The following is a 26,734-nucleotide window of genomic DNA, read 5'->3' on the forward strand; positions in this document are numbered from 1 at the left end:
AGTGGCCAGGGGATCCCGTTCCTCCAGATTTCTCATCCAATGGTCACATTCTAAGTCGACTCTTGACTCTCCCATTTGGCATGCGCTCTGTGGCAGGAGGCACACCAGGGGCCGGGGTCGTGGCAGTCAACAAGTCACACAGGCACAACCCTCAAGGGACTCATGCACGGTAGGAGGGCGTAGGCAAGGGGAAAGGAAACTGTCAAGGAAAGGGATGACTGTCCTGGGATACAGATGGGGCCACAACATCTACCAGCACAGGGTGTCAAGGAACCTACCCAGACTGAGGAAAACAGGGAGGTCAGGGAAGTCTGCTGGGAGAAGCGACATCTCAGCAAAGACCTGAAACACGTGGAGAACCTGCAATGGGAATTTCCAATCAGCAGCATGTCCAAGGCCTGGGGGCTAGGTGGGGACGTGTGTCTGGGAACTGGGTGGGCTATGCTGGATCCCAGGGAGTCGGGGGAGGGAGAGCAGGAGACGGTGACTGGAGAAGCTGACAGGGCCAGGTGATGCAGGGCCTGGGCCGCCACACCAAGAACTGGGGATTTTATCCTGAAGACTGTGGGAAGCCGTGGGAGCGCTCAGAGCAGGCTTAGGGACAGGACCAGATGAACGTCATCAGAAAGATCACCCTGGCTGCTGTGTGTAGAATACAGTGCAGGAAGAAGAGGCTCTTGCTAGTGACTGTGAAGGCTCGGTGCCAGTGACCGTCAGAATGGTCAGGGACCAGGACTCTCAGGAAAATCCCAGACTTTGGCTTTCTTATCCCAGGTCCCACTATAGGATCGCTCTTCCCTGTAGGAGAAACTCAGGGCTGGGAGAGCAGGACCCTCTCTACACACCTGCCTGCCTTATTCTGCCTGGGCTGCTTGCTTCTCTCAGGCTCAGAAAACTGCCAATTGGGCTTAAGGTATCAAGAAGCAAAAGCCAAAAAGTTCTAGAAATGGCTCAGAAGAGAATCATCCTTGATACAACTATAAATACAATCTCAGTAATCATTTATTTGTGGCCTGCACTCTACAGTTTACAAGCCTCCGTTCACCACACCTTTTTGGAGGTGCCCAGTGCTCCAGGAAAAAAAGCACTCCCATTTTAGAAGGGTGTAAACCGAGACCCAGGGGGCTGGAACAACTGGTGCAAGGTCAACGAGAGAGCTGGAAACAGAGCAGAGGCTAGGAATTCATCCCACGGCTCTTTACTGCTATTGATCCCTGAGCCCACGGGGACTGTAATTAATTAAAATGTCTCTCTTCAGCGCTGGAGACAGTGAACTGGAGAATTCAATGAAACTGATTTGCCCAGGGTGGAAGTGTTTCATCGTGAAGTCCTGGGAGGGCTTTTGAAATGAGAGTGGGACCTACAAGGTGGGGAGGGAGAAGATATCCAGAGCCTGCTAGGAAACACTGGCTGAAAACGCCTGTTCCAAGAGGGCTGAATGCACAGCCAGAGCACAGCCGAGGATCCTTCTCTGCTTGTGGGAGGTTGGACAGCCTTGCTCCTGATCAAACAGGAGGGCTAGGCCAGGACAGGGAAGGGAAGTGGCAGGAGGAGCAGAGGAGACAAAGCCCATGGCAGGCTTCCCTTTCTTCCAGCCTCACCCCCAACATTACTATCCAGGGTAAAACAGGGAAATTAAAACTGGGCAGTTTATTAGTAGAAAGGAAAACAGGCTCCAGAGGCCAACTATCACCAAAAAGTTAACAGCTGTTTTTGAGCCCTTACAAAGGGCCAGGCACAGCCCTCCTGACTATAGTCTCACAATGATCTTCAGCATGTCTATGATGGTGGTAACTATTTCCATTTCACAGGTGAGAAAACTGAGGCTCAAAATGATCAAGCAACTTACCTGAGGTTTCACACAACCGTAACAAATGACAGAGCCAAAATTCAAGCCCAGGCTCTTATGTCTGCTGAGGAAGGGGTGATATTGGAGGGAGAGGCCCCCTAACCAGATCTGTTTTGATGCGGGGGCCGGGTGCGGAGAGGAAGGAGGGATGCGCTGACTGTGGGGCGCTGGGAATTTTCACTGATTTTATTTATTTAGGAGGCAAGCTGGAACTCTCTCCATCTCCTACCTGCCTTCCTGGGATGAGAAAGGAGGGGGACAGATATGCCATCAGACAGGCCTGGGGTGCTGAAACGTTAAAGAGCACAGATACCAACCCCAAGGGGAGAGGTGGCAGGCCCTGCACCCCCACTGCCCCTGCCCCTGCCACACACCCCGTGAGCAGGAAGGCTGGGTGACAGCCTCAGTTTCCTCAGAACAGACAAACCGTGGGCTCCGTCAGCATCATCGGGATGCTGAGCCACTGTAGTTCACAAAGGTTGGAAAGGAGAGGAGTGAGAGTAGGGCAGTCTGACAGACCAACAGGTGGGGAAAGTGACCCAGTGACAGAAGGGAGAGGGAGGAAATGGGGCTGCTCAGCCTCCAGGAGGCCTGGGCACGATCTAGTCCTCATCCTAGGGGCTCCACGGCTGCTGGAGTGACTTTTAAGGGCAAACTGCCCAACAGGCCTCTGACAACTCCCATTCCTCTGCATGGGAAAGAAACTGGACAGGAGGTAAAAGGTTACATCCTTATAACTAAAGCCTCACCACCTGGACAGAGGAAAGAATTTCTCACCCATGAGGACAGGAGAGGGGAATTTTTCTCTTTCAGAGGTCAACAAAATTTAGAAGGGAAAAATCTGCCAGGGTCCATTCACAAGTGAAAATGAATAGCCTGGACATGAACACGAAAATATAAATGTAGCTGCCAACAGGCAGGTCTTCTAATGCAAGTATCATGTAGTTATCCAGCCTACCTGGGACACAATTTAATAAGTAAGTGATGATGGACTAAAAGAGAACCCAAACTATACTAAGGGCTGCCAGTTCTATGTTTTTTTAAAGGGTGGTGGGTTTTCAGTGAGTAAAGTCTAAGCCAGGAATTTACATTTTATTATCATACATTTAAAATGATCAAGTTAATAACATTTTTTTTACTGTGAAGTTAACCAGTGAGGACAGATGAGGTTGTTTCGATCAACACAAATAGTTTGACCACAGGAGTTAAGAGGCAACAGCTTGCAGCTTACACCTGCCTCAAAGAACCATTTCTCTGTTTCACTTTAGTCGCCCAATGTTGAGAAAACTTTTCTGATGTAATGGACAGTAGATGACTTTTTTTTTAAAACACAACCTGCCCTACAATGTCAGGAATTCTCTTCGATTAAACAGATGTTAGAAGAATAAGCTGGGAACCTTGTACATGAAAAAAGGTAGTATAAAACAAAAATGAGTGGTTTTAATTTTTTTTCCATGTTATTATAGCTTTAAAAAGAATCAACACAATTTGAAAGAATGTTTACCGAATCCCTGAAGCACCCAGGTGGACTTCCACAGTTTGCAAAGTGCCGGCTGGAGATGATCTCTGAGGTGGCCCCAGCTTCGGCCCCTGCGTCCTCACCATTACATCCTAAGCAGAAAGGTCTGAAAAACTAGTGCCAAAAGCAGGCCTAAGGCCAAGGGGCTATCCACCAAGTGCTCCCTGTCTTCCTACTTCAGAGGGAAAAGTGAAGAGGGAAAGGAGAGAAGGTAACAATTACTGCCACACACTACTCCTCAGATAAATCCGCATCTACCTAGACCTAGAAGAACCCCCAGCTGAAAAAAAGAAAGGAATTCAAAGCAAAGGGGGCCTTGCTGGGTCCTCCCCCTGTTGCAAGGCTTAGTCCTCATAACTTAGAAGCTTCTGGTAAAGAGAACACCAGATCCCCCCAAACAAGCAATTCAGATGGTTTAGAGAGCAGCGAATATACCTGCAGCAGCCGTATGTACAGACGGCAGATCTGCATAATGCATGCCACGGCACGCTCATTCATTTTTAACCGTGACATTATTCTTCTGCTGTCTATCTAGGGGAAAAGAAAAATCACTTGTCTGTCCTGTATTTGGAAGAATGAAAGCGCTGGGGTGATGAAGAGAACGAAGAAAAGGGAGAGGTGGTGGCCTCCACGTCCCTGAAGCTATTCAAGCAAAGACCAGATGACTACCTTTGAAGGCTGCTGTGGAGAGGACGCCTCCCCAGGGTGAGACATCCTACTGAAAGATTCCTAAGGTTCCCTTCCGACTCAAACTCTGCTTCTACAAATAAAACCAACCCTTAAAAAATATATATTTTTAAATCACACAAGTTACACATGTACACAATCCTATTTCAGCACCAACAAGAGTATAATGGCATTTATCATACATTTTCCCCCACATACATTTTCTCAGGTAATCATGGCCACAGCCCTGAGACACAGCAACTGCTGTCATTATCCCCATTTCAGAGATGGGATGGGGGCTCTGAGCTTAGGTAATTGCTCTTCGGTCAGACAGCTGGGGAGCAGAAATCGCTGACAGCCCCAGGCTCCTGGCTGACATTTCGCTTCCTCCTCCTCCTCCTCCTCCTCCTCCTCCTCCTCTTCCCTCAGCCTCTCCCCCTTTCATCTCACCGGCAGTACAACTTAACAAGGAGAAAATGGAGGAGAGACACTGAGGAGCCTCCAGATGCCCGGCCCATCACTTTGCGCCGCCAGATGATTCAGAGGAGACTCACTCAGAGCCTCCGGGGGGTGATGGATACACTGAGATGTGCAATAATCCTTCTAAAAACTGGTTCTTGCACATCCAAATTTTAAAAAGAAAAAAAATTAGCCTCTTTTTTTAAGTTTACAAAAAAGGAAGCACTTTAGTTCAAAGTGAGAAAATGAAAGGAGGAAGTTTTTTTTCAAAGTTAGGTTCTGCTGTTCCCACGGGGCGGGGTGGGTAGGGGGGGCATGTTGCATGAGTGCACACTGCTTCTGAGATGACAGTGAATGAAACATTCGGGTGAATTCCATAACGAACTGGCACAGAAGACAAATGCCAATTCATTAAAGAAGGAAAAAAAGGCTAATTCTAAAAGATACGTCCCCTAGGTTGAGTATCAGGTTTGGATTTTCAAAAAGAGATTCACCTGGTTCTTGATTTTGTTTGGAAGCTGTTTTGATCCTCAGAATTAAGACTGAAACTGATTTTTCTCAAGAATGTTTTAGCAAAGAGGGCGTGGGTAGTAGGGGGAGTGACTCCCATCAAACAGCATTTCTGTATTCCAAGTACTTAAAGTAGCCACAATTCCTCCAGACTCATTTGGAAGAGAATGAAGAGTCCCAAAGGCTAGCACCTGAGTTGTATGGAGGGTTTCAAAACACCCATCTTCTTGCTGATGGAGAACCCTGGAGGGGAGAGGTTGCCAAGCTCGTCTAGTAAAAGAGGCCCTTGGAGCCCAGAAAGGTTTAGGTTAGCCAATTATGGCTCAAGGACACACAGCACAGACTTTTATCCTGACCTAGATCCAACACAGAGAAGGCGATGGCACTTCTTCCACTCCAGTACTCTTGCCTGGAAAATCCCATGGACGGAGGAGCCTGGTAGGCTGCAGTCCATGGGGTCACTTAGAGTCGGACATGACTGAGTGACTTCACTTTCACTTTTCACTTTCATGCATTGGAGAAGGAAATGGCAACCCACTCCAGTGTTCTTGCCTGGAGAATCCCAGGGACGGGGGAGCCTGGTGGGCTGCCGTCTATGGGGTCGCGCAGAGTCGGACACGACTGAAGCTATTTAGCAGCAGCAGCAGATCCAATACAGTGCTCCTTGCTTCTCAACAGGGAAAGCACTTCCCAAGAAAGTTGCCAACTCTAGTTTAGCCTCTAAACCCAGCTTGGCCACCCGTTGGCCCTCCTCCAACACAGAGGAGTCAATGGGCAGGTATCCCTCTTGAAGCATTCACTTTCTCCTGGAAATAAAGCAGAAATTGGAAACAGTCACTTAAGCCCTGCTGGCATGTTCAGCCTGGACAAGTTGTTTTTCCATTCAAATTCATGGTCTTTGCACAAGATGGGGTGGCTGTAGCTACCACTTGCGGTTCTCATCTCAACCCTTTACAACAAACTAATGGGAAGAACTTGAGGACAGCACAGCTGCCTATCTGAGCTGATAATGAGAGCAGCGATAGCTAATACTGACCCCATGCCAGGCAGAGTGGAGAACATTAAATAGTTTTATACGCATATTACAGATGAGGTAACTGAGACACAGGAAGGTTAAAGTCCCTTGCTTAAGGCTCTAAAGCTCTAAAGTAAGGGAGCTGGAATTTAAGCCTACAGGGCCTGTGGTCTTAACTCCCTGCCATTTACAGCTGTGTGATCTTACAGAAGTCATTTAATCTCTCTAAACTTTACCCTTCTCATCTGTAAAACGGGAATAATAACAGTAACGTTGTAAGAATGTTCAAAGCAATAAATGAGATAACATAAATGAAGCTCTCAGCATCAGGACCGCCTCGTTTCACAGCTCTAAGGAATGCTATTCACAAATGGAGATGTGCTATAAGGCAGTCCTGCTCAGCCCAGTGCCTATCACGGTGAAAATACCAAACGCTACCATCAGTACTCTTTGTCGCGTACAATGGTGCCGACCATCAGGGTCAAGAACCAAGGGAATTACTGTTCACCCTGAAGGCCCAGGCCTGGTGTCACCTGTTATAAAGGGCCCTCCTTTGCTATGAATTCTGACTTGGTTTGCCATGGATATCTTGGTTCTTATCACAAGTTTCAGAGCACATCTTACTTTCCTAAACATATGAAAACATCCAGAGGACAGAATGATCCGTGCCATGGATCCCTTCAACCACCTACAATGCCAAGCACACAGTAGGGCCTTCAGGAACTGTTCGATAGTTTTCTTTCACACTCCTCCCCTCAAAAGGCGGGGACTAGTTCTCCTCTCTTTGCAAGTAGGCTGAACTCACTCTCACTAAGAGAATAAAGTGTCGGTGACACTGTGTGACTTCAGAGACTAAGTCATAGAAGGTTCGTGGCTTCCAGCTTGCTCTCTCTCTCTCAGATCACCTGCTCTGGGAAAAGCAAGCTTCCATGCAGAGAGTATACCCAAGCTTCCTTAGGGAGAGGTACAGGCGTGGAGGAACTGAGGCCTCCCACCAACAGCCAGGTGAACGAGCCATCTCAGAAGCAGACTTCTCAATCCCGGGCAAGACGTCACCGGACTGCAGCCCCAGCTATCACGTTGACTGTAACCTGGTGAGCCAGAACCACTCAGCTAAGCCCAAACTCCTGACGCCCAGAGGCTGTGAGGTAATCCATGTTGTGTTAAGCCACCACACTTTATATGGTAATATAAAAGCAAAACAGGAACCACATGGTGCATTCAACACAGGCAGACAGCAGGAAAGTCACAGTTTAGGGGAGAGGGAGTAATCCTCGTACGTGGATGAGAGCTTCACTGTTACTAAACTAAAAGAAAAGTCAGATAGGAGACCCAGGTTTCATGCTTTCGGGCTTTTGCTCGGTCATCACCACATGGAAGTCGAGGGGGAGGTGAGGGGAAGGTGTGGACAACTCAAGGGAAGGCTGGCTGATGGGCTGAGCACTCGAGTCCCTCAGGCTGACCAGATGAGAGCTCCGGCTCCCTCCCTACCTGGTCCTTCCTCAGCCCCAGGACACACTCCAGCTACAAACCCTCCTCAAAGTTCCCTAAAGGGATCAAGCCCCACTCCTGCCCTCTGGCCTTCACACTTGCGGGGGGGGGGGTCCTCCTCCTAGCATCCCTTTGCCCTTATGTTCATTAATTTCTATTCACCACATTTCAAAAAACGTTTTGTTGTCAAACACTTTCCAATTTACAGAGAAGAAATACACAACAACCCTTTCATCCATGTTTGCTGTCTCTATTTCCCACCCTCCTCTTGCCTTGCTTCCCCTCTCCCCATCTATCCGTATCTATAATTTTTTCCTTAAACATTTGAGAGAAAGTTGAAGACATAAGAATCCTTGATTCCTAAATTCTTTGGTGTGTATTTCCTATGACTTACGACATCAAAAGCAGGAAATTGAACACTGACACAACATGACTGTCTACTGTCAATATCCAAATTTTGCCAACTGATTCTAAATGATGCCCTTTATGCTCATCTTTTTCTAGTTCAGGATCCAATCCAAGATTGCTTGTTCATTTTCTCACTGATCACGTATGTCACGTCAGGCACTGTGTCAAAGTACAGGGGATAAAATAATGAGGGAGAAAACAGACACAGCCACTGTCCTCAGGGTGCTAATGGTGTAGTCAGTTCAGTCGCTCAGTCGTGTCTGACTCTCTGCGATCCCATGGGCTGCAGCGCGCCAGGCCTCCCTGTCCATTAACAACTCCCAGAGTTTACTCAAACTCATGTCCAAGATTGTAATAGTCGTAGGGAGATGGTGGATGTAGATGGTGTAGTAGGGAGACGTATTAATTAATCACTAATCATTATTTTCATCATCACAAACTGCTGCTAAGTCACTTCAGTCGTGTCCGACTCTGTGCGACCCCATAGACGGAAGCCCACCAGGCTCCCCTGTCCCTGGGATTCTCCAGTCAAGAACACTGGAGTGGGGCCATTTCCTTCTCCAATGCATGGAAGTGAAAAGTGAAAGGGAAGTCGCTCAGTCATGTCTGACTCTTAGCGACCCCATGGACTGCAGCCCACCAGGCTCCTCTGCCCATGGGATTTTCCAGGCAAGAGTACTGGAGTGGGGTACCATTGCCTTCTCCGCATCACAAACTAAGACACTTTAAAGGAAAAAAGTCTTGAGTAGGGTGAGAGTTGGTGGGTGTGCAGGTGGTGGTGGGGGTTTGGGATCAGAAAGCTCCCCTGAGGCTGGGACATGTGAAGCTGAGATATCAAAGGCGGGGCAGGGTTAACCAAGCTGTTTGTGCATATGTGCGTGTGTGGTGGGGCAGTTTAACAGAAAGACATGCAGTGAAAACGATGTGTGAAAAGGCTCTAGGTGGCTTGTTCAAGGTCAGCAGAATGGAGGGTGGAGGTGGCAGTGTGGAGAGGGGCCCAGAATCTGTATCTCAGAACAACAGGAAGCCGCTGATGGGTCCCAGGAGAGCCAGTAGCACAATGCACATTTCCAAAAGACCACTCTGGCTGCTATGTGGAGAAAGGTAATGAAAATAATATGGGTCAACAATCCCTTAGCCTCGATTTCGGAATCCAAAAGCTTTTTTAGTAACTCGTTTAATGACAAAACCTGACCTGAATGGACATGAGGCTACTTAATAATCTTCATTTATTCACTTAGTGTGAATATTCTTACATTTTTGCTTCGGCAGGGGATGGAGTTGGGGGCGGCGAGGGTGGGGGGGGATACGTCATGATTGTAAGGAGCAACCAGAGACCCTGCTGGGGCTATTACAGAAACCAGTGTGTGCACTGTATTTATTAACTGTCCCAATTCAGAAAGATTCTCGCGCCACTGGTCAATTTATTGCCTCTCGACTTCAAATCTACCTTCTTCGACAGCTGTGCGAAAAAGGATCTGGACCCTTAAAAAAACATTTTTCCCTTGCAGATAACATGTTGTTAACAGCGATCAGTAGATGCTAGAGAGACATTGCAAGAGGAAGGCTTTTTTGTTTTTGTTTTCATCCTGGTTTCGGTGTATTTGTGAGGTAGGCCACTGGACAGATGACCTCTGTCCAGACTCCGGTAGCAAGCACACGTTCTCCGTCATCCAGCTTCAGTGACCAGCAGCTTCCCCTTAACAACTACTCCCTTGGGCAGTTTGGGAGCTGAATGTGTTCCATGAGACACCTCACCAAGAACAGCTTACCGCACCATGAATTGCTTACCCCACCACCAAGAGCCTCCTTCAGCACAGTTCACTGGTGTGGCACCAGAGCTCCTTCTCTGCCATTCAGTAAAGCACACCTGTTCCCTCCCAAACAAAGTCAAGATCTCAGCAAGGGGGGAAGCTGGGTGAGGGAAGGGGAGGATCTTCCTTGAGTGCTCTCAGCCCAGGAGGGAGTGCTTCCTTGGGAATTCTATCTCTGCCAAGGCTAGAGAATGCTCTTATACCTGCTACTCCCACATTCTTCAGAACATATTTAGAGCTTGCTTTACTTCGCAACAGCCTATCCTTCACTATTCCAGTCTCCTGTCTCAGTGAACAGTTCTTTATACTAAAGTTCCGTGGGTAGATCACCAGGTGGGTTCTTGCTCCTCTCAGTGAACCTTGGCTAACATAGTTGTAAATCCTAAAATTTGCCTCATTTAGAGGAGTTAGGCTAAGAAATTCTGGACCTCACATTATAACAGCATCTATGTACCACTTTTTATATGCCAGGCACTGTTTCAAGTGCTTTGTGTATATGAATTAATTTAATCCTGATTTACATAAAGATTTTAACAGAGTTCAATAACTTTGCCAAAGTCTCAAAGGTAGTAAAGGGCAGAGTTGGGATTCAAACCCAAGTAAATCTGTGACCTCATAATTCTGCGGGTGAGGTGGGGAGGGAGTGAGGTGAGAGGAGACAGCACACAGATCAGCTCAAAGGCTACTGTGCATCCTCTCCCCACCCAGCCCCAGAACCACCTGCCCAGAGGCCCAGCAGCTCCTGGGGCACAGAGCAGAGACCCTGACCCTTCCTCCTGGAATGTCAAGTGTTTAGCACAGAGTCAGCCTGGGCATATTCCAGGATTCAGTCAGAATCTGCTAGATCATGACATGTTGGATGAAATAGAACTACAGGCCCCAAAGCCAGAACCATAGACTGAGCCTTCTGGGTCTCGTCCTGTGCTTGGAGCACTCTGGCCCTGCAGTGCTATCCTGGAAGCTCCCTGTCCCACCTGGCCTCATGGGTAGACACCTGACAATGGCTGACATAAATGACTTCTAGGTCTTTTTCAATTCTAGATCTCCAGGACTCATCAGAGAGCAAATCTGGTTACCTGATTTCTCTGCCTAACACCTTTTACATCTCTGGGAACCACTGTTTGGAATCTAGCCTATGGACCTGGCCCCACCAGCATCCCAGCCTCTCCCAGGCCCATTCCTGGGTTTATTTTTAGGGGCCAACAACACTGAACTCAGGAGACCCTGTACACACCATGTAGTTTTCCCCACTCCAGGCTTCTGGGTGCTTCCCCTCTGTTCCTCACCCTTCCTCAGCCCTGCTCTGCCTCCAAAGACTTAGGTCATGAGTCCCTCCTGCAGGAAGTCTTCCCTGTTCCACCCCCCTGCCCATTCGGGTTAACTGGCTCTCCTGTGTGCTCACATAGAACCCTGCACCTGCGCTACCAGAGCGAGATCCCACTGGATCCCGAGTGATGCAGCTGGGATAGTGGTGAAGTGCAGGACCCTGCAGGCCAACCACAGCTCCGTCAGTGACCAGCTGTATGACTGGGGTGCAACATTTCATGTCCTTGGTGCTGAGTGTCCTCATCTATAAAATGGGGATGTTTATGTTGGCCATAGAGTTGCTGTGAAGATTAAGAACAATCATGGATGTAAAATGCTTAGGACTGTGTCTTACCAAAGCAGCCTGCAGAGGAGTCATGATCATGAGTGTCTGAAGCTCAGGGGCTGAGTCATGCATGTTGGTGGTCTCGCTTCCTGGCGCAGGGGCTGGCCCACAGTAGGGTGTAGTGGATGAATGAATGGACTCATTCTCCCTCCACTCCCATTAGGCTTCCACCTGCTGCTCTGGGCTCTGGTGCCTTCTGCCGTTGCCACATTCACCTTTGTGAGGCACACCTCGGATCCAGCCAAGGTGATCTGTGCAACCTCTATCCCCAGCTTTCCCGCGTCCTGAGGTCATGCCTTCCAGTCAGAGCCCCTGTGACCCAGCCGTCACTCCCTGCAGTTACTCTCTACTGGGCATCCGAAGGTTCGGTGACTCTGCCACCTGACAGACTTCAATTCCAACATGGGTGCTTTCACCAAATTCCTAACCTTCCTCAGGGTCAGCCTCAAAGTCACCTCCTTTCAGAAATCCTTCCTGACCTCCTCCTGGTACCACACAACGCTGGGCTGACCCCTCCCGCCCACTGCCTGTGCACCACGCCACTGGGAACCTGACTGTGTTCCCTACGGACCAGGAGCTCTCTGCAGGCAGGGGCTGTTTTCCGTACCTATCACATAGTAATAACTTCCCCCACCCGCAAATCAACAGAATGGGGGCCCAGAAACAGAAATAAATGGTTGAAACCAGGGTAGTTGGCACGCAAACAAACAAACAAAAAAGACAATACAGTTAAGTAAAAGGCAGAATGTAACACATGTTTACTCATTGGTATTCAAGGCTAATGGCTAAGTGGTTTTTTTTTTTTTCGCCTTTAAAAAAAAAGGCTGATCTCTTGACAAGGAGAATGGCTTTAGCTAAAGAATGCATATGTACAGGGTAATAAGCTAATCCTCCATAGGAAGTAAGCGTTTTCCTCACAAACCAAAGAGGAGCTGAAGTAGTTGGAATAGATCAGGACAATCATCTCTGCCTTTGCTAACAGTGTTTTGTCCATCTTCACACAAACACACTCATGACACGCATAAAACAATCCGATGAGAAAATGGTCCTCCCAGGGCTGCCGTAAAGAACTCCCTCAAACTACGCGGCTTAAAAAAGAAACTGACTGTCTCATACAGTCAGAGGCTACAAATTCAAAAGCAAGGTGTTGGCAAGGCCACGCTCCCTCCAAAGCCTCCAGGGGAGGGTGCGCCTCTGCCTCATCTGCTGCTGGCAGCTCCAGGCCTCCTTGGTTTAGGACAGCACAGCTCCCATCTCTGCCTCCGACTCCATACGGCTGTCTTCCCTCTCTGTGTCTCTCCTCACAGCAGGAAACCAGTCAGTTACACAAGACACTCACACTAGACCATGCTGCTCCAGCATGTCCTCATCCTAATCAAATACATCTGCGATGACCCTATTTCCAAGCAGGTCACATACTGAGAGTCTGGGGGTTGGAGTTTCAACACGTCTTTTGTGGGGGACACGGTTCAACCCATAGGAGTCCATTCATCCATTTAATGGGAAATGGGGGTCCTTAGAAAAAGACCTGCCCAAGGTCACACAGCAATTGAAGGCATTTCCTCCTCTAGGAAGAGAACAGAACAGGGGTCAACAAACCAGGGCCTGCCAACCAGTCTGTTGTCTGATTTTGCAAATAAAGTTTTATTGATATGTCCATTCCTTTATATATTGTCTTCAGCTGCTTTCACACTAAAATGACAGGGCTGGGGAGACGTGGCAGGGACCGTATGGCCTGTAAAGCCTAAAATATTCTCTGGACTGCAAGAATACATAAAATACACTGGCCATGTTTGGGGGTGGAACTTCTAGAGACAGGAGGAGGCCTAGGCCCACACGGCAGCTCACTGGGACCTGTTCTTTCCAGTGGAAGCCCTCTCAGCTGTCCTGCTGGGAAAGCTCCTTCAGTATAACTTCCCTCTGCCTAGAGAAATGGCAAAACAGCACGACAACATCCGTGCCACTAAAGTTGTATAAATTAAATTCTATACGCATTTCCAAGAGACAGATTAATTCTAACAGGAAGGTCAGAGAAGACTTTCTGGGAAAGGAAAGATTTGAGAGAAGCCTGCAAAGATGGGTAGTGGACACTCGAGAAATCCTCTGAGGCCACCCTGAGCAGCAATAGATTACCTAGGACTCTGCTCAGCTAAAGGAAGTGAGCTCCCATCACTGGAGATGTTCAAGCCAATGATGGCTGACCATTTGGCAGGGATGCAGTTGAGGGAGACAGAGCAAGATGAAAAACAGTCCCCCTTAGGATCGTGGATTCCACAGTGGTAGGCAGATGGCTTCTGCAGTCTCATCTCTCATCATATTTGCTCAGAGAGCCACACACAGCAGAGGGGGGACAGCTGGGGAGGGGGCAGGGGAAGAGGAAGAGAGACACACAGAAGAGAGGGCTGAGAATCAGAGGGGCTGAAAGAGGTGTATCACACCCAAAGTCAAAGAGAGCCCCCATCAACCACAAAGGGAAGAAATCCACACCCGGGTTTGTGGTCCCCTTATCTCCTACAGAGAAAAGAGAGAGAGAGAGCAAAAGCTCAACAATTAGGGTGAAAACAATCAAATGTCCCTTTCATATCTCTCTTGGCACCTGCCAGCCTTCTTAATGTGCCCTATTGTTTCCTGGCAGGGCTTCACCGCCTCTCCCACTGCCAGGGGAGGAGAAGAGCAGTGGCCTAGCCAGAATCAGGTTGGGGACAGGGAGGTCAGGGGAGGTGCACCCCAGATGTGTGGGGCTGACTCTGGCCTTCCCAGCAGGAAAGCTCACCCAGCAGATGGCAAGATCTGGCAATGGCCCGAAGGGAAGGGCACAGGAAGAGTTCCAGGTATGAAAGCTGACAAGGCCCTTGTACCTGTCCCTGGTTCACGTGCCAAGAAACTATTATCCCCACTTTACAGGTGAAGAAATGGGGGCCAAGAGAGGTCAAATGACTTGCCACGGGCGTCAATAAAACGGGGTAGTTAAGAGGCAGTTAAGCATGGTTTGAGAGTCAGAAGTCTGAGTCTGGGTCCCACCATGTGTTTCCTCTGCAGACCTGAGAGGTTACTTATGCTTCCTGAGCCCCTGTTTTGCCATCTGCAAAATGACCACAGTAAGAGCACTTAGCGGCTTCCCAGGTGGCATAGTGGTAAAGAATCCACCGGACTGAACAACAAGAAGAGCACTCAGTACAGTGGAGAGATAAGATGGGCACAGGGCACAGCAGGCAGCGAGACTGTAATGATTAATGGGGGTTACCAGTACCGCTGTCAGAGAAGGCAATGGCACCCCACTCCAGTACTCTTGCTAGGAAAATCCCATGGATGGAGGAGCCTATTAGGCTGCAATCCATGGGGTCACTAAGAGTCGGACACGACTGAGCGACTTCACTTTCACTTTTCACTTGCATGCATTGGAGAAGGAAATGGCAGCCCACTCCAGTGTTCTTGCCTGGAGAATCCCAGGGTCGGGGGAGCCTGGTGGGCTGCCATCTATGGGGTCGCACAGAGTCAGACACGACTGAAGTGACTTAGCATAGCATAGCATAGTACCGCTGTGGAGCCAGGGCAGAAAGAGACCGAACTCTCGGCCCAGGACTGGCCAGCACACAGACTGGCCCCAACCCCCACCCTCCACCGCCCCACCAGCAGCCACCTAGAACCACTAAGGGAAGGTTCCTGAAAGGGGCCAGGGCGGGGAGAGATTGGACAGAGCTGCAGCCACTCCTCCATGGCAGAGGCCCCTTTACTCAGAGACCCAGGTGGCTGCATTCAGTGAACTGCCCTCACACAGGCTCTCTTTTCCAGAAATGCCCCTGGATGCCTTTGAAGGCCCCCCTCCCAAAGGCCGTTTCTGCTGGGAAAGGCGTCTTTCCTCTCATTTCACAGACTCCTAACACACCCCCATACCAGGAATGTACATACTGGGGTTCCCTAACATGCCAAGAAACACAGGCAGAAAACACAGTAGACTCTGTGTTCACATTAGTTCCAATGAACCAACGGTGGCCCCTGACACAGCTGGAACGAACTATGTTAGACGAGGTGGACCTCAAACTCAGAACCGCTAGAGAGACAGAGGCAGGGCAAGTGGTTCCTAGGCTCACACAGAGCAGGAGTCACTCAGGTAGAAACTTAACTGAGTCTGTTCAAGAGCCTAAAGCTTATATTTTACATTTCCAAGTAACCACATTTTCACTCCCCTGGAAAGTGCGTCAGGCTTACACTCAGAAGGACCACCTCAGCTTACTCGCTCACTCATGCTCTTTGAACTGCAGTTGTCTCCTCTGTCAAGTGGGTATCATCAACTTCATCCTGCCTCTACCATGAGGCAGAGAACAAACTGAATACAAGTTCTATAAAGCAGGGCTCCCAAACTCAAATGTCCCCAGAGGCCAGTTACATGAAAAGGTGAAGAAGCCAGGTTTGAGATCACAAAGTGTGGTGGGGGCGGCGGCCAACTCAAGAGCTGCAGCCTGTCTAGAGGGGCAGCTGCTCCCGGACGCAGCCACTTTTTGTGATGCTAGGCTCTTCCGTTCTTTCCCAAGAGCACAAAAAGATTTTTTTAAATGTGAAGTATTTCAATGTTTTACGTACTGACAACTTACTAACATTTAAAAATAGAGACACCCAACCACATATGGCCAACACTGGGTTAACCACACAAAACACACCTTTAGGCTACATGTGGCCCACAGGCCATCAGTTTGCAATTTCCAAAAAAGCACCATGTAAGGTGTTTTTTTTATTTCACCTTCGTATTATCACCTTGTAATACGAAGGTGAAATAAAGTAATATGATGTTTATAATTACTTTATATTATAAAGTAATAAGTAAAAAGTTCTCTGAAGGAGACAGCCATTAAGGTTTATTACCAATAAAATAACTAGGAATTCAAACTGCAGCCCCTGATGTCTCAAAAACACAGTCACTAACTTTTCACCAAAGTTAGGTGCCAAATTTAGAAACTGGTTATTTCACAAATAGACGTGCATACACGTACACATTTTAACTGTCAGCAGCAGACTGATCAATACTCAGGAGGAGACATGCAAAAATTACAGTTTTCAGTTGAACGCATACAATGTGCTTCAGCAGCAGGAAGTAATTTTCACACACACTCCGCCACCAGATGTTTCCAACCTGTTCCCTTTAAGAAACGCCTTCCTCCAAAGCCCCGCCAAGCCCCTCTGCTCCACAGCCCTGGCCTCTCCTCCTCCAGGAGGTAGACCAGCCCAAACACACAACCCTGGTTAACTAGGCTTCTAGGGAAGCTGCCCAGGAGTGAGGCTCCCAGGTAGCTGTGGGACCTGCTGCAACGCTGCACGGAGGCAGCCAGCTCACGGAAGAGCATTCCAGAGCCAACACGAGATCCAAGAACCAGGCTCATGGGGCTCTCACGATAACCTCCCTCTGTGGCCTCCTCCGGTCTGGAGAAGAGGATGGAGTCACCCAGGGTCAGAGGTCTATTGGGTGGCGAGGCAGCAGGAAGAAGCCTCGGGCTGTGCACTCTGCTCTGCTCCAGGGAGACACCTGGTCTGGATCCTATTTCCATCACTTCCCAGCTTTGTGGCCCCGGACATGTCACGGAACCTCTCTGCTCATATTCGCATCTTTAACGTAATTTAATCATAACCATGACATGAGGAAGCGGAGCTGGTTGTGTTCATTTTAGGAGCAAGGAGAGCAGGGTCTGGGAATCAGGGGGCTGGTTCACAACTGCATGCTCTCTCCAGATCAAGGGAGAGTCCCTGAGGGTCTCCATGATGCGACCCTTCCCCAAGCAGGCCCTGAGTTTAGTCCCTGCCCCCTTTGTGGGCATCTCACCCCATCCCCACAGCAGGATGGCAGAGCACCCATCCTGGAAGGGCAGCAGATCACAGGCACGAATGGAAAGTGGAGCATTAGTGCCCCCAGAGAGTCCTTGCCCCTCACTGCAAAGTGATTTGCAAAGTGCATGGCTCATCCCGGATGCCAATCCCGGACTCTGAGCTGTCTGCATTTGACACTGTGCCACTATTAACAGACACCAGAGTCCCTCAGGGAGAACCGGCTGCAACTCAGAGAAAGTGCAGATCAATGCACTCCCCAGGAATAGCTGTTCAAAGCGTTCCTGGGAGGAGAGGAGTGAGCACCTGGGAAGGAGGGCAAAGTCCGCCTTCTGGGGGTGCTGACAAGCTGGGGATGTGGGCGGAGAGATTTCCCTGCTGTACTCTCAGCAGGATCTATTGAATACAGGCTCCTTGGCCCACCCCAGACAGGCTCAAGCAGGCTCCTTGGGCATGGGCCCTGGAGCCTCCACTGTTAACAGGCTCCTAGGGGATGCTGAAGCGCCCTGCAGTTGCAAAAGACCCATTCTCTGAGGCCAGGCTTCCTGGACCTGGCCAGCAGTCACCTAGCATGCACACATCACTCACTCACCTGCCTGCTCCTCAGTCCCTCAGCAAATATTTAGGGCAATCAAGAGAGGGTGACTAGAATGGAGGCTTGCTCCTGCTTTCAGGAGCAGATGGTTTGGACAGATCAAAAACGCTGACTACGCTGCATGATACACTTTCATAAGGGGCTTAGAGAAGAGACTTGCTTCCTAAAGTTGTCCCAGCAGGGGTGAGTCGGGTTTAGGGGCCAGGTGGCAGGGAAGAAGGGTGTCAAAGGCAAGGGAGCAGGTACATGGAGGTCCAGAGGCTCATGGAACACATGGACAGGGGCAGGAAGGGAGAAGCAGACAGACAGACAAGACCATGCCTTCCTGGAAGGGCCTCTGGTCTAAATGGGCAGAGAATGCCAAGGCTCAGAGGAACTAAGGCAGGGTGAGCGACTCCTGGCGGCTGGAGTAACCAAAGAATGCTTCCTGGAAGTGGTTAATATCACCTAGATGGATGCAGAGGATCTGTATTCTCTCCCAAATGAGGAAGTAGGTGGGCATAGCCAATGATTACTTCAGATTCTAAAGAGTCAGGCAGTGGGGTACACAGAGCAGCCTGTGCATGCATGACCTCTCCCACCCCTAAATAATAATTAGAGACATATCTGGCCCTGCTCCACTGGTGAAGTCTGTGCCATGAGGCCGACCACCTATCCACCTTCCACACAATGACAATGTAAGCATCCCTCCCTACTTCTGCCACAGGGAGGCTACAAAGAATGGACCCCTACTCTGAGCCAGGCACTGCCCACCAGTAGCAGCAGCACCACGTTCACTGAGTGCTTTCTGTATCAGGCCTGGTGCTCAGGCTCCACCTGCGTTGGCCCATCCAGCCCTCAGAAGGCCCACCCCTATACAGTTAACATGATGCCCATTGCACAGGCCAAGAATCCCTGGCATGGAGGTCCAGTGATTTGCCCAAGGGTAGGGATCTGAATCAGGAAGCGCAGCTCCAAAACTAGAGCCCTACACACTGCCCCACAGAATCTCAATCCAGGGGCACTAGGGAGTCACTTTGCCACTGGGGCTTCAGCAGGGTAGGGTGAAGGCTCCTCTTCAAGGTCACCAAGTGACCTTGTGGGCTCATCCTCCGCCACCAAGGAAGTTCAGTCTGAGAGCCATGGTCTCTCCCCTCTGCACAGATCTCGGGGTGGAGGGGTGGCATGGAAAGCGGGGCCTTTGATTGGCCTCAGCTCTGGGTTAGAGACTCATGGGCTCAAATACCAGTTCAACAACCACAGGCTGTGCATCCTTGGACAAATATCTGTACCTCTGTGAGCCTCCATGCCTTCACTGGTTCCCACCTGTTTATAATTGTAAGTACTTAACAAGATGTACAGGTAAAGGGTTTATTAGTCTAACATCTAGCAGAATGAGTGCTAAACGAACAGTGGCTGCTGTTAATCATTATCATTAACATTATTATCTTCATTATCATCCACATCATCACCGTGTTATCAGTGTCATTTCATACTGTAGTTTCTACCATTTGAGAAATCTGAAGACAATTTAGCATCTGAAGCTCAGAATTCTCTCAGAACCCAAGGGAAGGAAAAAATGGGCCTGCTTTTCCCCTTCTCTCTACTGTCTATACTCAGCAGAGGGCAGCAAACAGGAACCATCCAAAGATAAGAGAGAGGAGAGAGACACATGGAGAGAAAGCTACACAGTCATAAATACACACCCACCCATCACAGCAAGCGGAATTGTTTAGCTTCCTCTAGCTTTCAAAGTATGAACACTCCGCCTCCTCCAGCTAAGAAGGGCCAGGCAGAAAAAAAAGTGGAAGCTGAAGAGACAGAAGTTCTTTTTCAGCTTGAGAGAAATTTTCAATGAACTGCCTTTTAATGGGGGGCAGGGGGATGAGGGAGAGGGACAGCTCTGTGAGGGGAAAGGCAGGCGGCTGCAGAACTCATAAGATGAAATAAAGGCAGCTTTTAACTGCTCCTCATCTTAACCCTCTACTTACATTATGCTGGAAGCATTTGCGCCCGAGCTTTTCCCAGGAAGACACTGAGACACGCAGAGGGAATGTCTCAGCCAGGGGTGGCAGGGCTGGGATGAGAACAGGGACCTCCAGACTGCAGGTTCAGTAGCCAGAACTGAGTCCAAGATGGCAAAGAGGTTCTGCCTCGAGGCCCAAATCTGATGCCCCAGTAGTGACTGCCTAGGACACTGTGTCAGCAGGATTCTGGAGTTGACAATTGTTGGCTTCATCCCTAGATTTTATTTCCCCTCCTCCCCACAAGAGGATCCAGATTCTTGTCCCCAGACACTGTTCCTCCTGTGATTGGAGTGGCCTGGCCCCACCCCTAGCTCCAGAGTAGGTTAGGTCCTTCAGCAGAGCCCTTCCTCCTGACAAGTGTGCGTGGTTACATCCAAATTGAGCCAATAACACCTAAGGAGTCTTGCTAGAGTGTACAGGAAACAAGTTTCTACTCTCTTATAAAGAAGCTACCAGAAGAGACAGACTCTCTCTCTCTTCTAGGATCTAGGTGTGGACATGAGATCAGATAGAGCTACAACCATTTCTTTGCTACCTTAGGGGCTCAGTCTAGAATGTGAACCTCTAGATCACACCACACCTGAAGTCCACTGCAATGACAGGAATTAATATATTCCATTAAGTGGCGCTAGTGGTAAAGAACCCACCCGCCTGCCAATGCAGGAGACACTGGAGACATGGGTTCCATCCCTGGATCAGGAAGATCCCCTGGAGGAGGAAATGGCAACCCACTCCAGTATTCCTGCCTGGAGAATCCCGTGGATGGAGGAGCCTGGAGGGCTACAGTCCACAGGGTTGCAAAGTGCTGACACTATACTGCCAAGAGCAGTATAGGTCCTTACTTGGTTCAGCCCACGTGACTTAATTCATTCTGTTAACTTCAACTGACAGAGCCCGACATGGCTCTTAAACACAGACTGGCTCTGCCTGCCACGGGAGCACTAATGGTGCCACATGCTACGCATCCTTTTAACTCTTCTACTGCCCTGCTGGATCCCACTGCCACCTTCATATTTAATATTTTTCACTTACTTTAAAACTGCAAAAATTCAGGAAGAAAATTTACAAAAATAGATTTGCAAAAACCAAAAACAAACACTTACAACCCAGTAAATTCCAGCAGATTATCGGTCTCAATAAGTACTGGCCTCCAAAACTGAGACTGATAATCTTGGCTCAAGAGGGATATTATCGTAGAGAAGGATCAAGTATTAAGAAAAAAATGTTTCTTTGTCAAGGGGAAAAATAAGCTTGGTGAACTAGAAAAGAACTCGGAGAAGAACTGGGCTCTGTCTGCATCCCTCCCTCTTGCAACTGACAGCCCCTCTCCCAGGCCTCAGTTTCCGTACCTACAATAGGCGGGGCTTGGACTAGATAACTTTGGTGGCACCCTTCCTGCTCTGACATGCATAGATCATTTAGCAAACACGTTCTGACTGTTTTCCAAGTGCCAAGGCTTTAGCTATGTGCGAGAAGAGGATGTGGTTTCTACTCTAAGACATTTCTGGGAGGGGAGGTCATGAAGCACTCCTTAGCCACAGGAACTCAGGGACGTATAGGCTACCTCCTTTCCTGGGCATGAGGACAGAGGTTCTCTGTGAAGCAGGAAGGACCCCTGGGGGCATCAGCTCTTCCCTTGCTGACTCTGACACGTATATGGCCTGTGTGTGTGCTCAGTCATGTCCGACTCATTGCAACTCCATGGACTGTAGCCTGCCAGGCTCTTCCATCCGTGGAATTTACCAGGCAAGAATACCAGAGTGGGTTGCCATTTCCTCCTCCAGGGGATCTTCTGACCCAGGGATCAAATCGGAGTCTTCTGTCTCCCGCATTGGCAGGCAGATTCTGTACCACTGCGCCACCTGGGAAGCCCCATATATGGCATACAGTCAGATATATGCAAAGCTCAGAGCCCACTGCAAACACCCTCATGAGCATTCAGCTGCCATGGGACATACTTCTGGCTGCCAAGTTTGCTTCAGGGCGTTTTTTCAGTGATGAGATCCTGATACCATCTCTGTGTAAGAGCTGTCTGTGGACAAGGTACAATTAGCAGGCAAGATGGTTATCCTTTAAATGGGCCTCTGCTTTTTCATTCCTGATTCCATTATTTGTTATCGTGTCACTGGAGCCAACAGCTTAAAGGTTGAACACAGTCTGAGAGAAGGCATTAGAGTATGAACATGTCCCTAAAGCAGTGACCTCATCACAAGTTAGATACAGTGGCCTATTTAAACACGCTTCTACTAACCAGGTCTTTCCAATACAAGCTTCCAAACAAACTCACAGAACCCCAGGACACTGGAGTTGGGAAAGACCTAATAAAGTATCTATCCCCTCCATTGCAGATGAGATTCAACATGCCATTAACTCCACTTAAGTTGCAGCATTTAGAAACAGCTGAGGTGCAGTCTGGGCTTTGAGGAAAAGAGACTGATTAGCAATGTCTGCCCTGGCCAGGGAAGGGGAAATGCTCTTCTGACACACACTGACCTTTCCTCTTCTGAATCTAAGCCCTCACTTCACAGATGGAGAATCTAAGGCCCAGAGAGGTTAAACCACTTTCCTGAGATCACATAGTGAGTTTAGGGCAAGAGACTCAAGTAAAACCCAGGCCTCTGTTCCCAGACCTTCCTCCGCTTGGCTCCTTGGGAACCTGCAAGCCTAGGATGATAAAGGAATGCAGGAAGTCAGATTTGCTCAGGTAAATCAACAACCCTTCCCCAGCAGCATCAGATTTCAACTGGGCAAGCAGACTGAGATGGGATTAGCAATCTAAAGGATCCCAGCCCCTCTGTGGGAAATAAATCATTCCCTGGTGACCTTTCTAGGGTCCTTCACTTCCTGATGGGTAAGACTCTGCCACCAGGAAGCCAAAAAAAGGGGGTGGGGGGAGGAGGGAAGTTTTGATTTCTGGATGTTCTAAGAATAAAGTTCAGCTCTGACACAATAAGGAAAAATTCTTGATATTTGAAAATTAAAGTCATTGGTATTCCATTATCCCACCTTCTTATCCCATTGGTATTCCATTATCCCAACTTCTACTGCAAGCTGCTATTATCCAATGAAGTCATTTTCATAAGAGATTAAGGCTCAGAAATGGGGAGGGACTGCATCATATTTCTTTAACACAGGTTTTTAATAGCCAGCTCCCAAGCCTGGAATGTGAAACAGACCAGAGAATTAAACCAAGATGTTAAACAGACTGGGACTAGGGAGGAGAGGCACCCCCAAATTAAAATGAAGATGGCTTCAAGACTGACTTTTCTTGCTTGGTTTTGCAACTTTCCAAGAAGCCAGCTGTCCGACCAAAGGAATGCTCAAATCCTTGAAGCATTTTGCGTCCTTTACAAATTCACTGCCCTACCCGGCTCCAGTGGTACACCCAGCATAAGCACGTATGAGTTACGTAGACTTACATTCTAGCAGATGATAAACCCTCTGAGTTCAAAATCCTGTACTCTTTAATCCAGTGGAGAAATCAAAGAGTTAAAGGACTAAAACAGTGGGTATGTTACTATCAGAGAAACTTACCCCAAACCCACAAGGAATACAGTTTTCATTTGGGTAAAGTCCGTTGTCTGACTTCCCTCTACAGCCTCTGTAGTTATTTCTACCTGAAAGATCAGTGAGGTGCTCTGGGATGATTCTCAGCAATTGTAAGAGTGACAAGCTGAGCTCAGAACTGGTCAGCTCTGTCGAAAGAAGCTGTGTGTGCTCCAGATGCCAGATTCCCCAGATAGCAGCCTGACGTGGTCTGTGCACGTTCCAGCCCTCTGGGATATGAGATGGAACCTCAGTGCTGTGAGAAGTCAGCCTCCTCTCTCGAGGCCAGCTGACATTTAAAGGGACTGGGGGCCAAGCCGAGCACTGTGCATCTGCAGGAGAGTGAAACACAAAGGGGCTGTGTGGAAACTTGGCAGAGTGTTCCTGAAAGGCAGCAGACGGATGCCGAATCCTATAGCACCTAGAAGAGCTGGTCGTTCGGGAAACAGCTCCATTCTGCTGCTCCCAGGAGACACTATTTCCTCTAAAGCAAAGATCATTAGTTGCTACCACATACCATCACCACCAAACCCCTTTGCCACTTCTGGCTTCTCTCCCACTTCATGATATTCTAAAGCAAAAGAAACGAACAGAACTAGACCTTCCTAGATAAGCCTTTCTGTCCATTTCAGTTACGGGCTCCAAGCAGCGCCCAGCTGTTGCTCCCCTCTCTCTGCCCCAAAGGCTGCCTTACTCCATCAATCCCCTCTTGTGCAAGAGAGTAATTTACTTTGAAAGCTCAGGCCAAACTGGCAGTTAACCTTGACCTTCTCTCTACACATCTGGGTCTATAGAAAATGAAAATCAGGACGTCTCTGGCATCCACAGCAGATGAAATACGAGGGCTTTCTCCGGGCAGAAGCAGAATGTCAGGAGCTATTTTAGAACTGGTTACAGCTATTCCAAAGGAGAGTTTGCACTTGGGCAGGACAATGCCCCCTTGATCTGGGGCTGTGTCCAGGATGGAGCCCTCACAGCTAGGGATGCTACAAAGGGCTCCTGCCTCAGGGAAGGAAAACAGAAGTGGTTGTTGTCCTCCACACTGACTCACTTATGGTATCACTGGACCAGAGACCACATTTCACAGATGGAGAAAGGGGAGCTCAGGTAGGGAGATGGGAGGTGGTCAAAGATACACACAGCAAGTTAATAGTAAAGCTGAGGACAGAACCCTGACCTCCTGCCCCTGATGCTGCTCCAGGGTGGGAACAGATTTCACGCAGGAAAAACCCATACGGATACAGAATTTAAGAGAGAGGGTTGTCTAAGTCAGTTGTCAGGGTTTGAACTGGGGGTTTAGGAAGGGAGTTGGGGCTTTGGCTTCCAAACAGGAAGATCTCCCAGAAGGAGTAACCAGGTCCGCCAGGATGGTTTGCAACAATTACCAAACGACAGGCTGCCCTCAAATTGGTCAGCCCTGTCATAAAGAGCCCTCTGTACATAAGACAGCAGCCTGAACCTGGGAGGATAAGGGCAAACCATCCAAAGTCAGTCTCTTCCCCTGTCTGCCAACCATCAGTCAAGTTCAACCCTAATGCAAAATTATCTACTTGCCATGGGACAAAACAAATCCCACAAGAAAAACTGCAATGTCCCACTGTGTGAAACAGTTCACGCATATATATCCTGACTGGCACCTACTGAGCCAGGAGCTGAGAGTAGGAGTGATGTGACAGAGTTTTTGCTATCAGTCTATAGGTACTAGTCTCTCTCTCTCTCTCTCTCTCTCTCTCTCACACACACACACACACACACACACACACGTACATAATTGAGTTCAGAGGAGGCAAAAATAATTAAAATCCCAGTCTTGGCTACAAAAAACACCACACCTATCAGCCTGGACAAGTTCAGAAGGGGCCACAGGTAGTACTCTGAGAAGGGACAGGAAAAGCATCTGATGTTCCATGCTTAGGGCCCTGGGCACAAATAGCTTCTGAGGAATTTGGGGGGTCCTCCCACCATAGCTCCCACTTCTGGACGCCCAGAAAGTCAAAGGCAGCAGGTCCCTCAATGAGCAGGAGCTCAAACACCCCCATTCTCCAGGGCCTGAAGCTCCAAGGAGAGCATGATCTTTGCATCTTCCAAGGAATCCACAGGATCTGGGAAAGAAAGAAGGCTGGGAGGGTGAATACTGTGGAGAGGAAGGAGGTCCAGAGGTCTCTTTGGGCACATGAGTTAAACAAGAAAGGGGCTGACCTGAGTAGGAAACACTTGGATCAGCAGGTGGGGGGCGGGGGGGGGCAGAAAAGACCTGGACACCAAACAGAAGGACCGGCACCTCCAGAAGAAGGTGCCATCCTGGGATACGGGGATGCAGACAGGATCTTCCAAAAGGGAGAGATGCTGAAGAGGTGAGAAATGGGACAGAAAAGAGGATGGTGACCTATGGGCATCAGGAGTCCTGGTTTGTAGTTCTGGTTCGGTTTCTGAATAGCGGGGACAATCCTTGCCCTTCTCTGAGCCTCAATTTTCCCATCTAAAACAATGGGAAGAACAGAGGAGTCTCTGGCGCTGACTCTGAGGAAACAGCGGACGGCGAAGGAAGGAACCAACCGAAGGCTGGAAGGGAAATCAGGGAGAGCGTGTTTCCAACTCCATGGCAACTGGGGACTCACCTGTCCGGCGGCCGCGGCCGCCGCTGCTCCGGATCCCCCGGGGGTGCCGTCGGGCTGCCGCTCGCGGTACAGCGCCCAGAGCCCTACGTTGGGCAGAAGGACCAGGGCCGCCAGGACCAGCGCCACCGCCTGCAGGAGCCGCTTCTCCTTCCGCCTCATCGGGGCCGGTCAGCCCCGCCGCGCCCCGCCGGCCCCGCTGCGCCGCCCCCAGCTCCGCGCGTCCGCCCGTCCGCCCGGCGGCGGCAGCAGCTCTGCGAAGAGAAGCGACCGCGGCGCCGGCCCCGCTCCAACTCCGCGGCACTTCCGCCGCTCGCCAGCCGGGGAGCCGGGCTCCGCCACCGCGTCGCCGCCGCAGGGTGGGAGTGCTCCGCCGACACCGCCTCCCGCGAGGCTCGCCGAGCCGCGTGTCCCGTCTCGACCTCTTCAGTGCCTGCTGCAGAAAGCCGTGAGCCCTGGGCCGCGGCTTCTCGCTGCTCTTTCCCTTCCGCCCGGGGGCGACGGGCCCAGGGCGGCCCGCTCCCCCCCATCTCGGACCGCGATGGTGCGGCCCGCTCCTCGGCGGCTCCCCCGCCCGCGGGAGCTTTGCAAAAGTCCCGGAGTTGGCGAGTTGGGCGCTAACTGGTGCGCTCTGTAGGAAGCGCTCCTGGGGACCCCCAAAGTCCCGCCCGGCCACCTCAGCTCCGGACTCCAGCCGAGAGTTTTCGGGCTCTCCAGGGGATATGCAAATGGTACTGGAGTCCGGACACTCCACTCCTGGGAGTGGGGCTGTGGCG

The 26,734-nt window shown here is 49.7% G+C and overlaps 1 protein-coding gene and 1 long non-coding RNA gene across 3 annotated transcripts in view; one reads left to right on the forward strand and one right to left on the reverse strand.

The window, feature by feature from the left end:
* GALNT10 (polypeptide N-acetylgalactosaminyltransferase 10) overlaps positions 1 to 26,252 on the reverse strand; it is a 222,017-nt gene extending 195,765 nt beyond the window's left edge. The window contains exon 1 of one of the 2 annotated variants that reach the window (XM_006072971.4): positions 25,962 to 26,252. In XM_006072971.4, the coding sequence (XP_006073033.2) occupies positions 25,962 to 26,120 (159 nt within the window). In that variant the 5' untranslated portion in view covers positions 26,121 to 26,252. Of the gene's footprint in view, positions 1 to 278; positions 1,911 to 25,961 lie in introns of those variants that run through there. The other variant, XM_044947428.2, reaches the window with a different exon arrangement.
* Positions 3,439 to 4,610, forward strand: LOC123335029. Its single transcript, XR_006553269.1, has 3 exons — positions 3,439 to 3,579; positions 3,904 to 4,073; positions 4,464 to 4,610. It is a non-coding gene; the product is annotated as an uncharacterized LOC123335029 (long non-coding RNA).
* Positions 26,253 to 26,734: the final 482 nt, after the last annotated feature.

Source organism: Bubalus bubalis, chromosome 9 (assembly GCF_019923935.1).
Source record: "Bubalus bubalis isolate 160015118507 breed Murrah chromosome 9, NDDB_SH_1, whole genome shotgun sequence".
Classification (NCBI taxonomy): domain Eukaryota; kingdom Metazoa; phylum Chordata; class Mammalia; order Artiodactyla; family Bovidae; genus Bubalus; species Bubalus bubalis.